Source organism: Diceros bicornis, chromosome 14, assembly GCF_020826845.1.
Source record: "Diceros bicornis minor isolate mBicDic1 chromosome 14, mDicBic1.mat.cur, whole genome shotgun sequence".
NCBI classification, from domain to species: Eukaryota; Metazoa; Chordata; class Mammalia; order Perissodactyla; family Rhinocerotidae; genus Diceros; species Diceros bicornis.
The window spans coordinates 43,749,646-43,765,570 of NC_080753.1; the positions used below are offsets into that span (position 1 = coordinate 43,749,646).

Genomic DNA, 15,925 nt, shown 5'->3' on the forward strand with positions numbered 1-15,925 from the left:
CCTGTTATTACTCACTAGGAAACCCAAACCTCCTGCTGTGTTGTGAGCAATTGCTTTGAAGGTGCAGAGAGCATAACTCCGTGCTCTGCAACCAGGATGATAGCTGAGAGTGAAAAACGCCCTTTGTGTCTGTCCGCTTCTCCCTAGGCATTAAGCACCGAAGCACAGAGCACAACTCCAGCCTGATGGTCTCCGAGTCTGAGTTTGACAGTGATCAGGACACAATCTTCAGCCGAGAAAGGATGGAGAGAGGGAATCCAAAGGTTTCCATGAATGGCTCCCTCAGAAACGGAGCTTCCTTCAGCTGTTGCTCAAAGGACAGATAATGGAGCAGCTGTGAAACAGAAGGACCACCACAGGAATCCTTCAATCCAGGACCAGTCGATAGGAGTTAAAACACAAAGCTAACTCTTGTTAGAACAGTGCATTAATGTCCTCTCACGCTGGGCTGGGTGTGCGTCCCCATATTTTAAAAAGACCTGCTTTGGGGTTTTTGAGACACAAAACAAAACAAAAACCTTGCTCTTTTACCTGGGACACTTGTTAATAGGAATAAAGGCTGAGTAAGACACTAAGGTATATACTTAGAAGAGTTTTGTGTTTCTGTAGCTGGCACAGTAGTATACTGCCTATGTTAAAGTAAAGATTCATACCTGTTTCTATCCGCAGACCCTTAGGTGAGTTACACATGAATTTAAGTAGGGCTGATTTCTCCTAGGAGCTGTGATTGCCTTTAAGGACGACTTTCTGAACATGGTTTCCTTGGTAGGACCCATAAAGTCAGATGGCTGTGTGTACTAAAGAGTTCATCAGAGGTGCGGGTTGTCTTCCGTGCAGCAGCGTTTCTGTGCTGAACGTGACCCCTGCACAGAGCAAAGCCCTCCTGTTTTCGCTCCTGTGCTGTGGCTAACCGCCATTTCTGTGCTCTCTCTAGAAAGCAGTTCTCGGAAGTTCAAGAGCTCAATAAGAATTGTATTCTGAGAACTGGAGGCAATCGAAAGGGAGGTGGGGTTCAATGACCTGTAGGTTGAAAGTTGAACTAGCATTTTAACATCCTTTGCCTTTTCTTTCTCCTAGAAAAACAAACTACACTGAGGCCTCCCTTAGCCCCAGTTTACATGAAACACAATAAAAGTGATTATCCATTCATTAAACATTTACTGAGTATGTACCTTATAGGCCATGCAGTGGGCCTGCCATAGGTGGGGATAAGGACTCAGCAACTCTGTATATATTCCCAACTCGGAGATACAATGTCTTCATTAGGATGGTATGCTCCTGATCCTCGGCCCCTACAGGTACTTTCCATAATAACAACTTGACATAGACATTCACTTCATATGTTTAAAATATTTATTAAACATAGTTTTTCTGCTAAATAAGTCATTTTAAATATATGAAAAACACCCATCCCCAACCACAAAGCAGCACCCCAGAGCAATGAACTGAAGTCAACTGTAGCCTGACAAGTTGGTTGGCTGATCATAGTTCCCCCTCCACCCCTGGTTCTGAGGCTGGTGGCCTGGGTGGTGCCCTTGGCATTCTTTGTGGGAAGACTGGGAAGAGAGGTGGGGCCCATCACAGACAGATAGAGCCAGCGTTGTGGGATCCAGCATGACTGCACCTAAACAATATTCTCTTGCACAAGTTTCTGGAACATGAGGGAAAAACTAAGATTCCTTTGCTATGGTGAAGTGGAGAAGCAAAGCGATTAAACCATCAGGTTTAAATCACCAGGGCTGGAGCCAAGAAGAAAATAGTTCCCGTGGGCCCTTGAAAAAAATAAGCTTTCAGGTGCTTTTGCTCTCTCCAGTAATATTCATGCTCATGAGACCATCTTGTTTTCAATTATTGTACTTTATGGGGAATGGCAGAACTAAAAAGTATAGGAGTGTAATATATTTTTAAAATAATTTTCTTTGCTTATGCTGATACTTTCTGTATTGCTAGCCAGTTTAACACTACCTATGGTGTTAGGAGGAAAATGTGATGCTTTTTACAATATTTATCTTCATAAACTTAAAATATGTCCTACCTAGTGACCAGGGTTATGTTATTTTTGTGCAAAACGAAATTTCTGGCGTAGAGGATGGCAGCCCAAATAGGTCAGTAGAGTACAATGAAGAAGGGAGCCATCATTTGTTAAGGGCTTTATGTACATAATACACGCATCTTACATACTCAATTGATCCTTACAATCATCCTTGAAAAGGAGATGTTATTGTTCTCTTGTTGCAGATAATGATCTAAAGGCCCAGAGAGGTTAAGGAACTTGCCCAAGGTCACAGCCAAAAAGTGGTGGATCTGGGAATTGAATGCAAATTTTTAAGCTGCCAAGTTCATGCTTTCCACCCACCTCCCTCCACTACACAAAGAACTCCGGCTTCAACTGTTGGAGGGCAAATTCTGGTGGACCTTTTGGACCATCTGCTCCTAGGACTAAGAGGAATTGCTTTTGATGTGTGAAGAGAACAAAAGACAAAGGGAGAGAAGCTTCCTTGTCTCTTCTGTGGGATCAGCCCTGGGCCACCCCTCCTGGTTTGCAAAGTGCTCCTTCTGCCATTCCTTTCTGCCCCTGGCCTTCCCAGACTGGCCTGTCTAACCCTTCCACACAAAAGGATCTTGATGCTACAGTGAATCAAAAATAAACACAATAGTGATCAGAAAGTGGGTCCTCTCTCGTTATCCCACTTACTTATCAGAGGAGCAGAGCACGAGACAGAATGACAGACAGCATTCTTTGTCTGGTGTGCTTATTATTAAGAGCCTTTGGAAGGTAAATCTCGTCAAGAGCTTTGGATAGACAGAAAAGCAGGGCCCTAGAATGTGGGAGAGGGCATTTGTAGGGCTTACAGGCTAACAAGACTCTTAGTTGCTGGTTAAAAATCAATGGAGGATTCAAACTCACATTAAGAGGCCAAGCATGTTTATGACTAAAGAATATGCTGGAGGTAAGAAAACATCCACGCAGCATGTCAATGATGCCTCCTTTTTGGGCAGGGAGGAGGGGGCAGCACCATTCTTTTTGTGTGTGACCAAGCTATCATGGACTTTGACTTAAAGCTTGGCTTTATTTTTTTAAATGTATTATTTTTCCCCATGTATCATTTCTAATATGACACTATTAAACGTATGTGCTAATCTAAATAAAGGTGTCTGTATTTTCTGTAACTCCTAGTTGTTGTTAGAGGGGAAATACTTTTTCTTTATGCTTCTGTTGGGGAGGAGGGAGAATCCCCTTCTGCCCTTTCCCTTAAGGTTCTTCTGGCTGGCCAATAATTAAAAGGTTAGCAGGAGAAAATACTACCAAGTTTAATAACATCTATACATGGGACAAACCAGGGAAACTGAGTTTCTCAACACAATAGCTGCAATTTTCATCTTAAATACCATCTTCGGCTAAAGAGAAAGGAGGATGTTGGGGGTGGGGAGGGAGACAGAAGGGAGACAGAAATCACAGTAATCGATGGTATGCAAATTTAAGTCCTCTCCTTCCATACTGATAAGTTTCTAGAGATGAAGTCATCCCTCCTCTTCCTAGTACAGAGAGGGAAATACCTTTAGAATTAGAGATTTCCCTTATAAATGTAAATGTTTGTCTGGCAACTCTTTGCAGGGCCACCTAGAGAGTGTGGCCAGAGAGAGACAGAATGTTTGATAAGGGGGTTTGTGGTGCCTTTACTATTGTAACATCTATTTTACATTATATTACAGCCATCATATGATAGTAACTCCTTCCTGGAACAGGTCTTCTATGTTAAATTCTTTAGGCAGTTTGGGGGAGGTCAAATGTCCGTCAGAGAAAATAATCAAGGTAAAGAGATAGATATATTTCAGGGTGGTCAATTTTGATCTCCCACACTTCCGTGTAGTGGGATTTCCCTTGAGTAGGAGTCAGCAAACTGGCCCACGACCTGTTTTTGGGTGGCCCATGAGCTAAAAATGATTTTCACATTTTCAAATGGTTGAAAAAAATCTTAAGACTATTTTGTGACACGTGGAACTTACTGGAAAGTAAGTGCGTGTAGTCTATGGTTGCTTTGTGCTACAATCAACAGAGACTGTGTCCCAAGCTCAAAATGTCTACGATCTGGCCCTTTATAGAAAAAATTTGCTGAAGCCTCGAGTAACACCCCTGGCTCCCTTCTTCCCGTGTGATGCCAGGGGTTTGGAAGGAACTGAGCATGCTCAGCTCTGCCTGCCTTCTCTCTGCAGAGACAGCAGGTACATACTAGGGTGCTCTGATATTAATGGGCAGTCTGCCCCCTGCTGGAGAAGGCCCACAGTTGGGGGAAATGCAAATTAGACTGAAAGGCGTGTGTGCTTAAGTCACATCCCCTAATCTAATGCCTATCAATAATCAGGGTGACATTTTGTATTCCATCTGTGTGACTCCTACATCACTTTCTCAGCTTCGAACTTGGGAAGAGTGAGGTGTTAGCTATTGAGTCCCTAAAACCTCACAGCCACGCCTGGCTGTTATAAGTGCTGCCACCCTGTTATGCAGCTAGTAGGGGTTGATTGGAGAGAAAGAGCTACTGGATTGGGTTAAAAGTCTTGGAATTGAAGCTTTGTTGACTTAAAAACAAAAAATAGTGTATTGAGGTATAACTGACTTATAATGAACTGCATACTTAGAGTACAATTTAAGTTTTGAAGTATGTACAACTGTGAAACTATCACCACAATCAAGATAAAATTTCCTTGGGATACTTTGTCATCTCTCCCTCCCCAGACAATCACTGATCTGCTGTCACTATAGGTTAGCTTGAATTTTCTAGAGTTTCATATAAATGGAATCATAAAATATATCCATTTTTGGAGACTTTTTTCTCCCTTGAACAAGTTCCCTCCTTCCCAAGTCATTTAACCTAATCCGTTAGCAACTTTGATGAGGTAAATACTTGTTGAGGTAAAGATGCTGGTAATGGGAGTAGGACTATTATAGTTAGCGAAACTAATTAAATGGCTCCTAGATCATTCTCAGTCCCGTAAGGGCTCTGTATTCATTTAGTGAGAGACCAAAACTGTGTTTTTTGTTTTTTTTTGAGGAAGATTGGCCCAGAGCTAACATCTGCCAGTCCTCCTCTTTTTTTTTTTGCTGAGGAAGACTAGCCCCGGGCTAACATCCATGCCCATCTTCCTCCACTTTATATGGGACACCGCCACAGCATGGCTTGCCAAGTGGTGCGTCAGTGTGCGCCCGGGATCTGAACCGGCGAACCCCGGGCCGCCACAGCAGAGCACGCACACTTAACCGCTTGTGCCACTGGGCCGGCCCCCAAAACTGTGTTTTCTAAAGTAAATGAACCAAAGCTTTATAATCTCAACAGTGATGGCTTTCCATTACTTTTAAAAAAAGTTTTGACGTCTGAGTTAGCCTAAGACTTAGCATAAAACTTATTTGGAAGTTTCCCCGAAGCTGAAGCATTATCCTGTTGATCTTGGGGGAAAAGTGAGATGTTTCCCAGCACTTACCCTCAAGAGAGACCTGCAGTCCAAAGACTTCACTGAAAAGCAAACTAGTCATTCCAGAACAGGCATAACACATTCCAGAAGTGTTCTGCTTCTTGCTCTGGGTGCTGATTCTGGGGTATGTTCAGTTTGTGAAAATTCAGTGAGCTGTTCACTTATGCACTCACGTACCCTTTTTTGCATGTATGTTACCCTTAAATGAAAAGTTAAAAAAAACCTTGCCAAGTGACTACTTTCAAAGCCAACTAACTATAATGGGATTTCCTTGGTGGTGATAAAACAGCTCTGTATCTTGATTGTGCTGGTGGCTACACAAATCTACCTACTGATGTAATAAAATTGGGTACAACCACACACACACACACACACACACACGCACAAATGAGTGCATGTAAAAATGGCTGAAATCGGCATAAAGTCTGTATTAACAGTATGTATTTCCTGGTTTTGATGTTTTGTTAGATATGTAAGATGTTAACCACTGGGGGAAGCTAGGTGAAGGGTACACAAGAATCTATTACTTTTGCAACTTCCTGTGAGTTTATGATTATTTCAAAATAAAAAGTTAAAAGATTTGTGGTATACTCCTTTCTTAGGCAGCCACATCTGCAAACCAGGTAAATTCTCAGTTTAGTTCAGCAAACGTTTAATGAGCATGACCATGGGAGAGGCTCTCCTGTAGATGCGAGGTACAAAATTTTACATGCAGGCTCCTGGCCCAAGGCACCCACTGCCCAGCAGCTCTCTGGGGAGGGAGCACCATTTACACATGTAGGAGAGGAAAAGTAATTTTCCCTCTGCCCTTCTGAGTTCTTGGCTGAGACTCCTGTAATAAAAGACAGATTAATAAGAGAAAAACAAATAGAAGTTTATGAACATGTATACCTCATGTATACATGGAAGATATGCAGGGAAAAATGAGTAACTCAAAGAGGTGGTTTAAAACTCCAGCTTATATAGCATCTTCAACAAAGAACAATAAATTTGTGGAGAAATGACAGGACAAAGGAAAGCAGTTGTAGGCTTCCAGGGGTGGAGATAAAGCCTAGTTAGTAAAATTTGTTATATAGATTCTTCTGGTGCCCTTTCCAGCCTGACACGGTCTAGAGTTGTCTCTGTGATTAACCTTTGTCCCTCCTGGGGAGTGGGGGGACACTTTTGTAAATTTATGTCCTGCTTTTAAGCAAATAGGGGGAGGGCAGAGAGCTTTTCTTGTCTCTGCCTCTTCTCGATTGCCTTCGGCTCACAATAATCCTTATGCCAAAGTGGCATATTGGGGGTGGCATATTCTGCTACCCTTCACACATATCTGAATAGGTCTAATAATATCCAATACAAACTCAAATGATGAACTGGCAAGAAAAAAGCCACAATCAGAAACCTTAACACAGAAACAAGAAATTCTGTTAATTCAACATTTATTAATCACACACACACAACTCTGTTGACAAGACACTGATACACGTACACAATGATTAAAAACTGTTAAATGAGTAATGGGCACATGTTTGAAAAGCAAAAATGTTTACATACTTCCCACTACAATTATTCCCAAGTTTTATCTCACAAAATATAGCACACAAAAAAAATCACAGCATAAATATTATTCAAGTAAAATGCCATCTAAAACAGCTGTACCTGACTAATTAAAACCCTGGTCTCCAGCCTTCAGCGAAGGCAGTCACATGGCACAATTTAAAGTTACTAACGTAAGTTAAGAATAAAATAGATTTATTTGCATTGTGCTTCTGATCATCATTTTAATTGAGTCTTTCCATAAGAATAAATGTAGAAGAAACAGCAGTTGACATAAAATCATATTTAAAAGCCACTCAAAGGGATAAAGATAACAGACGAGCTCTTTATTTATTTTTTTTGTGAGATCAGCCCTGTGCTAACATCTGCCAATCCTCCTCTTTTTTTGCTGAGGAAGACTGGTCCTGGGCTAACATCCGTGCCCATCTTCCTCCACTTTATATGGGACCCCGCCACAGCATGGCTTGCCAAGCAGTGTGTCGGTGCATGCCCGGGATCCGAACCGGCGAACCCCAGGCCACCACAGCAGAGTGCGTGCACTTAACCGCTTGTGCCACCAGGCCGGCCCCAGATGAGCTCTTTAAATAAGAATCACTGCCTAGCTGGGGAAGTAAATTGAGAAAGTGCTTTTTCAAGGCCAATAGATTCATTATCTGGGTAATTTCACTTGAGTTATGTGATAATTGCTGGGAAATTCTCGGTGAGAACTCATTGGAACAATGCCCAGAAAAGTACTTTTTACACAGCAGGTGTTCAATAAAAAGAAATAATGCCTGACAAACTCAGAAAGGTCAGTCTCTCCCTGTTGGTGTAGATCAGGGGTTGGCAAATGTTTTCTGTAAAGAGCCAAAGAGTAAATATTTTAGGCTTCGTGGGCCATCCTGTCTCTATAGCAAATACTCAACTCTGCCAAGAAAGTAGCCACAGATCATACAGTAAACGAATGGGTGTGGCTGTGTTCCGATAAAATTTTATTTATGGACACTGAAATCTGAATTTCATATAATTTTCACGTGTCATGAAATATTATTCTTTTGATTTTTTGCCAACCACTTGGACATATAAAAACCATTCTTAGTTCAAAAACAGGTGGCAGGCCAGATTTGGCTTGTAAGTTGTAGTTTGCCAGCTCCCAATCTAATGGTCCTTTTCATGTTGTAAAATATATTTAAAAAAAAAAAATCCCCTCCACCACATATGGTTACCTTATTGAAAAACAGCCAAAAAAATGCTCATTGAACAACACTTCTCTTTCTTCCCCCAACCCAGAACAATTTTACTAAACAGTAAGCTATTGCCTTTTCAAATTATTTTAATTACAAAATTAATCAAAGCTATTGCAATGAGTCTCTGGCCTTCAGTTTATCTACCCGGTGAGCCAAATACACAAGAAAACTGAAAATCTGCCACCCGACCAAGGAATCCACTGGCTTACAAAGTTACAAACTTATTTGAATGTATTCCTCCAAATACCTCCAAGCATCAGTACTCCAGACTTCTAAAATATGTTAGAGCATTTTTATTGTTAATAGAAAACAGACGGACACACCGAAATTTTAAGTAATTAGAATGTTATATAAAACAACCTAAAAACTAAAACAAAAAGTAGAAATTAACTGTCAACATGCTATGTATGTGATTCTTGGCAGGGCCTGGGCAATGTGTGTCACTCGGAGGTGGATTTGGGCCTCGGAGATCCGGCTGGTATAATCCAGGTCAGGCAGCTCCAGGACTGGCTGTTGTTCCTGTGCACAGCAATATTCCAGACCTTGAGTTCCTCATCCACAGCTGCCCCACGGCTCAGGGAGGAGTGCTAAGTACTGCGTGGGGTTCAGGAGCAATCGCCTCTAGCACTACTTTCTCTCACGTTTTCCTTCCACTACCCAGAATAATCACAGAATGTCACAGATTCCGCACATGAGAAAGTAGGAAAGGAAGGAGCTTCGTCTCTGCCTATTCAGCCTGGAACAGCCTTTATTCCTCTTCCTCAGTATATCAGGACAGATGGGCGACATATGAGAAAAGACCAGAATTGTCTTAATCAGAGTTTTTCTTTGGAGTGACAGGAAACACCGGTCACAGGGTTTTTCTTTTTGTTTTTTAAAATGATGAACTGTAAAAACTCGTACTGGATAAGAGGTGCCTGAAATTCAAGGCTTCATGCCTCTCCCACAAGGTGAATTGGCCACGATGGAAATCCTTTTTCCTTTTGAGATTACGGTGGGGAAAGCGCTTTTGCTCTTTTGGGGGTGAAGCAGCAGCCCCTCATGAGGACAGAAAGAGTAGGCCACAGGGGACAACCACTAACTCAGGCTCAGGTGGGTGGGCGGGTGGGCTTTCTTTTGGCAAAGCCCCTGCTGGATGCCCAAGCGGGGCTGGGTGGTGCTGCTCATAACAATAATGGCTCCTGTACTTACACTGAATTTTCATTTTTTTGCAAATACTTTTACTTTGTCTTAGGCTCGCAGTATCCCATCGAGCTATATAAGGTGTACAGACTCTCCACTCGACATGAGGGAGGGCAGCTGCTGAACAGCATGCCCACAGAACAAAGCTACCACTCAGCGAAGGAGCCATCCTGCGTGGGCTTCCATTCTACCAGGCTGCCTCCGCTGCTCTTTGCTTTACACTTGGGCTTGTTTCCTAAAGGAAACAAGATGAAATGGCAAATAGGACAGAAATGAAAATATAATCTTTAAGCAGTAAATTTAGGACAATGAAGACTTCAGGTTAAAAAATCGTCCAGAGCCAGTCCTGATGGCGTAGTGGTTAAAGTTCAGCGCTCTCACCACTTCAGTGGCCTGGGTTCATTTCCCCGTCATGGAACCACACCACTCATCTGTCAGTTGCCATGCTGTGGTGGCGGCTCACATAGAAGAACTAGAAGGACTTACAACTAGAATATACAACTATGCACTGGGGCTTTGGGGAGGGGAAAAAAAAAACGAACACAGGAAGATAGATTGGTAATAGATGTTAGCTCTGGGTGAATCTTTCCCAGCAAAAAAACCAAATTAATTAAAAATAAATAAAAAATCATCCAGAAAAAGGGAGAGGTGCTCCTTCACTCCTCACAGAAGCACAGGCAATTCTGTGCTATTTCAGAAGTCTTAAAAATGATTAATTCAACCTCCGCAGCAACACCTCTGAATACACAGCATCTTTAGTGCTGAGCTGGCAGATTGCCAGGGATCCTGTGCCCCTCACCAGCCCGTCAGTCATACTCAGGGGTCTCCCCTGCAGCCCTCTGGGTCTAAGCTCCAGAGCCACGTGGGAGATGGTCGTGTCATTGCCCAGGCACTGATCAAGCCCTTGTGATGAGGCTGCAGGGGCCAGCCTGCCTCACGCTGCATCTTGCTCTGAGGCAGATGGGGTTATGGTGGTGTCCCAGGGCTTCATTCTATAAATCTAATGCTGGTTTTCAGGAATTCTGCAGCCACAGGCACGTGGCATCTATTGGTCCCTAGTGAGGTAAGGGGAGGGGCATCTGCTTAAGATTACGAGGACTGGATGAGCTTTAAAAAATTCGTAATTCAGGTGACCTACAAGTTTACTTAAAATAATGGATGGCATGTCCTCATATATGTAGATAAGCTTTCTTTTTTTATTTTTTAAAGAACCGAAGAATCCTACAAGCCTCCCAAACACACATACTTGAGTTCCAGATACTCATCAATGCCATACTTGGACCCCTCTCGCCCAAGGCCAGACTGTTTCACCCCACCAAACGGGCACTCCACGGTGGAGATCAAGCCTTCGTTAACGCCAACCATGCCAACTTCCAGCTGTTCTGCCACCCTCCAGATCTGGGCCGGGTCTTGAGAGTAAAAATAACCTGTCATAGAGATAAAGGACACAGATGGCACGTAGAATAGTCATTAAAGACATCAGGTCTGAATCTGAGGATGCCATTAATGACTATCTGTCCAGTCACTCGGGCCTGGAATGTTCCCTGCTCCTATGCATATAGAGCCCCGAGTTGGTCCTGTCTGTTTCTTTATCTCAAACCTTTGGAAAGCATCCCTCTGCTTCTGTTCCACTCTTCCTAGTGCTCTCACCATCTCCTATCAGGACTGTACCAACAACCTCCCCAGCTCCTGCTGTCTACTGTTCCACCCATCCTCTTGTGATATTTTTGCCCAAACTTTCCGGGGACTCCTTGTTATCTACAAAATAAGGTTAAATTCCTAGTGGGTATTCAAACCCTTCCTAATGTGGTTTCAATCAACATCTGCAGCTTTACCTTCCATTACTCCAATCACCAACCATCCTCTCCAAATTCTCCTCGCCCTTTCTTACTTCACTTCTAAACTCTCTTGATCCCTGCCCAGAATCACTCTCCTCCAATCTCTGCACAGTCAGAGTCCTGCCCATCACTTATGACCTAGTTCAGGGTGGGGCTTCCTCCACCATCATCCCATTGAGAAGGGAAGAAAGGAACACTGACTCAGCATTGCAGAGGCACCTGTGCACACACCTTACCCCGGCTTTATGAGAACTCTTGGAGTAGATAGCGTGGGGAGAGATTCCCAGCAGCTTATCCTTCCTCTGGTTATAAACAGTTCTCTTACACCCAGAGGGGAAGCTTCTACAGAGTTACAGCTCTATCTTTATGTCTCTGTAGCTTTCTCAGTACTTCATTCACTGTGGACGCTAAATAAATTTTGTTGAGTGCATTTACGCACGTATAATTTTGTCAGGGTAATAGGGTACATACTGTGGCCACCTTGACCATCTCCGATCTAAAAGAAGGGCGGCCACTCAGTGAGGCTGCATCTGCATGCGCTGTCTTTGCTCCTTTCACCATCCCTGATGCTCTCTGCTGGTGCCCTCAGTCTAGCACTCCCTCTTCTCTTCAGGCTTCCAGGAGCCAAGCAAAATGGGAGAAAAGCCCTTGGAATTTCCAGGCATCAAGCCTCTGAGACCATGGGAATTATGGGGTATCTGTGATTCTAGAACAATCTGCACTGCGTCTTCTCCCACTGCTCACCCAGCAGTAACCAAGGAGCTCACAAAGTGCATCATGGGGCACAAGGGAAAGGAACGTGAACTTGCACAAATCTGCCCTTGTCCCTGGGAAAGCGACAAAACATCTGCTCCAATGAAGTTTCCTTCTCAAAACCCAGGGCGATGTTTAAAAGGCAGACCCCAGCACCAGCTCCAGAAATGATCATGATGACCACTGAGGGGGACCACCGCCTACCTGCTAGCCCAACGTCAGCCGCGTTAGCGATCGCCACCGCCTCCTCCTCTGTATCGAACCTGCCAAAGTCAAGATGGGTCGTCAGCAAAATCTGTAAGGGAGAATAAATAAACCCAGCTGTCTTTTCTCCCAATTTGTTTCCAAATAACGGCAAGGGGCAAATGGGAGTTTTGCAAAGAGATCGCAGGGCAGAGTACAGAGGAAAACAGCACCACACGCTGCGATGACTCAGCGTTCAAGGCTGGCCTTCTCTCTTCTAAGGGAACAAGAGACTGGGAGGCTGACGTGCAGGGAACTGCAGCGTACCCAGAATGTCAAACAAAATGCCTTGAAAAGGATTACTGCTCTTGCTCCCTACTGAGAATATACAACAGTTGTAACACCTGCATAGTTTAGAAGGAACCATAATGTAGTAGAATGAAGACCGTCCAGAGGAAATTGGGGCCAAGGTTCTAATGTCGGCTTTACCACTTACAGTGATGGTGCCGGGAGTCTGTTCCTTTCTGGAATCAAAGAGTGCTAGCACCAAAGCCCTGTGCAGTCTCTTCCAGCTTTATCATTTTATTTCTGGAACAAGATTTGAGTGGCATTTGTCTGTTGCCCCAGAGTTATAACCGGGACAAAAGGTTCTAAGCACCCCAATTCCTAAATTCAGAGATCTGCCAGCAGTGGGGACCAGCATCTCTCTGGAGGCACCAGGCAGAGCTGGCTGGGCTGCTCTGGGCCCCAGTCAATACAATCGGAAGACTGGGAGAGAAGAAGGCAGCTTTGGGGGAGGGAAGGTCAAGGATGGTGACCCCAAGAGAATCGGTTGTTCTGAGGATGACCAGTTGTGTCTCCTAGGGCTTCTCTCTCCACTTGAACATACAAAGCAAGCCATGCTATCCACAGGAGAACAGAAAAACAGGGCATCGCCAATGTCTCTACTCTCCAGTTATCCCTAAAAATATAGCAATCACATAATCAGTTGTGACATCATTAAGGATTTTCACCTTTCCGTTGTATCTGCTAACATCTGAGCTGTGCTCCCACCACTCTGTGCCCCAGAAGGAGAGAGTGGTGACACTGGAGTCCACTGGGTCCCCTCCCTGACTAACATTTTATTTACACCACCACCACCAACACCACCATAATATTATGAGACAATGTGCTAAGCACTTTATGTACATTCTATCATATAACCTGATAACTACCCTGTGAGGCAGGAACTAGTTCTTATCCTGTTTCCCATATGAGGACCCTGAGGCTCAGAGAAGTTAACACGTCCAAGGGTACACAGGTATGAAGTAGCAAAGCCTGAATTTACACCCCATTCAACTCCCAAGTCTGCCTTCTAACCACTACATCCTTGACGTTTCCTGTGAAAACATCAAGTTCACAGTCTAGGTAAAAAAGTTTTATTAAAACAAAGAAGATGAAAGTCCTTCAAGTGGTTCATTTCCCCAGTGGTGGACTAACATGTAAACTTCCTTAGCAAGATGGTAACAAAGCCGGCAAAGTATGTAAGAAAGATTTCTGTCCCGCACAAGATGGCACAGGCAGCACAGAGAGCTGCCGGCTCTCTCTGGGAATCCGATGCTGGAGATGCCAGAGGAGAGACAGAATCACGGCTCAAAAAACCTCAATCAACAACTAACGCCAAAAGGGCAAGACATTTCTGGAAGCCAAGAAGTGGTTGGATCCTGGGGGGAAATGACAGTCTCAAGGGGGAGAGCTGGGGGCCACCCATGGAGGGGGTGGAAGGGCCAGAGCTCTATGGAGCCTGCGGAGGTGGGGCTGTACCTCCTCCATCACACCGGGGAATTTCAGGTGCTGTTGCCCACACACCTGGATCCCTGGACCAATGCTATGCTGCTATGGGTAGAAAAGCAGCAGGGCCAACTCAGGGCAGCGGGGACCCAGGCAGTGCTCAAGCCCAGCTGGCTAAGTGAGCGATCCAAAACAAGTGTAGGAGCAGCAGGAACCAGATGCCTCTTCTCCCCCACCCATTACTATATGTAAAACACCCCTGGGGGCAAAGGATACCTAGGGCAGGGGAGTGGTGTTGAGACCAGATTTTAATACTAGAAGCTCCCTCCCTGAGGCTCAACCCTCCGCCCTCCAAATGTATCAGAGGGAGCACAAACTACCATCTAAGCTTTTTACTACAATCCTAAGGCAGACATTACTAGCCAAGGCTGCCAACAGTTCAAGGGGCTAAAGATGAGTTCACAGGGAAAATGACAAGACATCTGAGGGCTCCAAGACTAAGAAAGATAAACAGAACAACCTGTACCAGAGGAGGCAAAAATAGTGGAACAGAATAAAAACGTAAGAAAAGGAAAAGCATCCACGCAAAATATGGGGGAATAACAAAGCAGGAAGAATCAGTTATAGGGAAGAACCAACTGGAGAGATCAAGGATGAAAAAAATAATTGTTGCGATAAAGAACCTGGTGGATGGGTTGGATAGCAGAATGGATGTATTTGAAGAATGAATTACTGAGCTGGCAGATGGAGGGGAAGGAGTTTCTTAGAGGGCATCAGGAATGGATGAAGAGATGGAAGGAACAAACAAGAGTTAAGAGAAGTGGAAGATGGCAGTGGAAATATGACTACAATAGACTTCTTAAAAGGGTAGAAAAGGATCAGTGGAGGGAAGAGAAATATTTGGAGAAATAATGACCAAGAATTTCCCAGGACTAAACAAAACCGTTTAGATATTAAAGGAAGACATTAGGACCTCAGAATAAAAAACTCACAAGTGCCACAGCAGTAACATGTAAGAATGTCCAAGACCATGAGCGATTTCAAAAGTCTCCAAAGAGAAAAAGCAGATCCCTTTCAAAGGAACAAGAACCAGAGAGCAGTTTCTCAGTAACAACTCTGGAAATAAGCAGACAGCGGAGTGATATCTTCAAAGTGTGGAACCTAGAATTTTATCCAGGGAAATTACTATTTACTTGTGAATGTGAGATAAAAGATCACACGAGAACATAGAAAACTCAGTTCCACAGACTCCCTTGAGAGAACTCTTTGAGGATGTACTCCCTGAAGAAGAAAAAGGAGTTCAGCAGAAAGCAAGAAGAAAGCCAAGAATCTGGTAAATGTTGTGGTCTACCTAGGCAATGATAAAAACAAATTTTCTTAAATCATAAATTGAACTTGGCTCTTCCATTGACACAACACAGCTCTCTGCCTCTCCAGCCCGCCTCCTCCCCACCCAGGCCAGAAAACAGCACATGAACTGGATTTCTCTCTAGGTTTCCTTTTTCTTTTCTATTCTTTCTCCTCTCTTCCTACCAGTTGCATGATCTTACTTGATAACTGGTGCCAGAGGCCCAAACGTCTCTTCATGAGAGCAGAGCATGTCCTGGGTGACGTTGCTGAGCAGGGTGGGCTCGAAGAAATTTTTTCCCAGTTGATGTCGCTTCCCACCTGTCACAATGGTGGCCCCTTTGGAGACTGCATCACTCACGTGTTTTTCTACCTGTGTGAAGAGAACAAGAAGAGCCCTTGGGAAAGTTGGTTGAGGGTACTTTGGAAATGACACAATCTCGCTGAATGTTTAAACTGCAGAAAACTATAACTTTTTTAAAAAAAAAAAGGTTAAAAACAATGTATCCTAGTTCCTTTTAGGTAGAAAGAACCAAATATGCAGAGATACAGAGGCACTAAGGAGGCACGTCGTGTGTGCAATGCTGCCTTCTCCCTGCTCTTTGCTTTTCAGTT

The 15,925-nt window shown here is 43.9% G+C and overlaps 2 protein-coding genes across 8 annotated transcripts in view; one reads left to right on the forward strand and one right to left on the reverse strand.

Moving 5' to 3' along the window:
* Window positions 1-3,145, forward strand: part of KIAA0319 (KIAA0319 ortholog) — a 104,868-nt gene extending 101,723 nt beyond the window's left edge. For 6 of the 7 annotated variants that reach the window (XM_058555158.1, XM_058555150.1, XM_058555153.1 and 3 more), the window contains one exon: window positions 148-1,171. In XM_058555158.1, coding sequence (XP_058411141.1) covers window positions 148-326 — 179 coding nt within the window. In that variant the 3' untranslated portion in view covers window positions 327-1,171. Of the gene's footprint in view, window positions 1-147; window positions 1,172-2,103 lie in introns of those variants that run through there. The other variant, XM_058555154.1, reaches the window with a different exon arrangement.
* A 5,370-nt stretch (window positions 3,146-8,515) lies between these two features.
* The window catches only part of ALDH5A1 (aldehyde dehydrogenase 5 family member A1), a 30,595-nt gene continuing 23,185 nt past the window's right edge, over window positions 8,516-15,925 (reverse strand). Inside the window, exons 8-10 of the mRNA XM_058555159.1 lie at window positions 15,514-15,683; window positions 12,215-12,273; window positions 8,516-10,846 (exon numbers count right to left, since the gene is read on the reverse strand). Of these exons, the coding sequence (XP_058411142.1) occupies window positions 10,641-10,846; window positions 12,215-12,273; window positions 15,514-15,683 (435 nt within the window). The 3' untranslated portion in view covers window positions 8,516-10,640. The remainder of the gene's footprint in view (window positions 10,847-12,214; window positions 12,274-15,513; window positions 15,684-15,925) is intronic.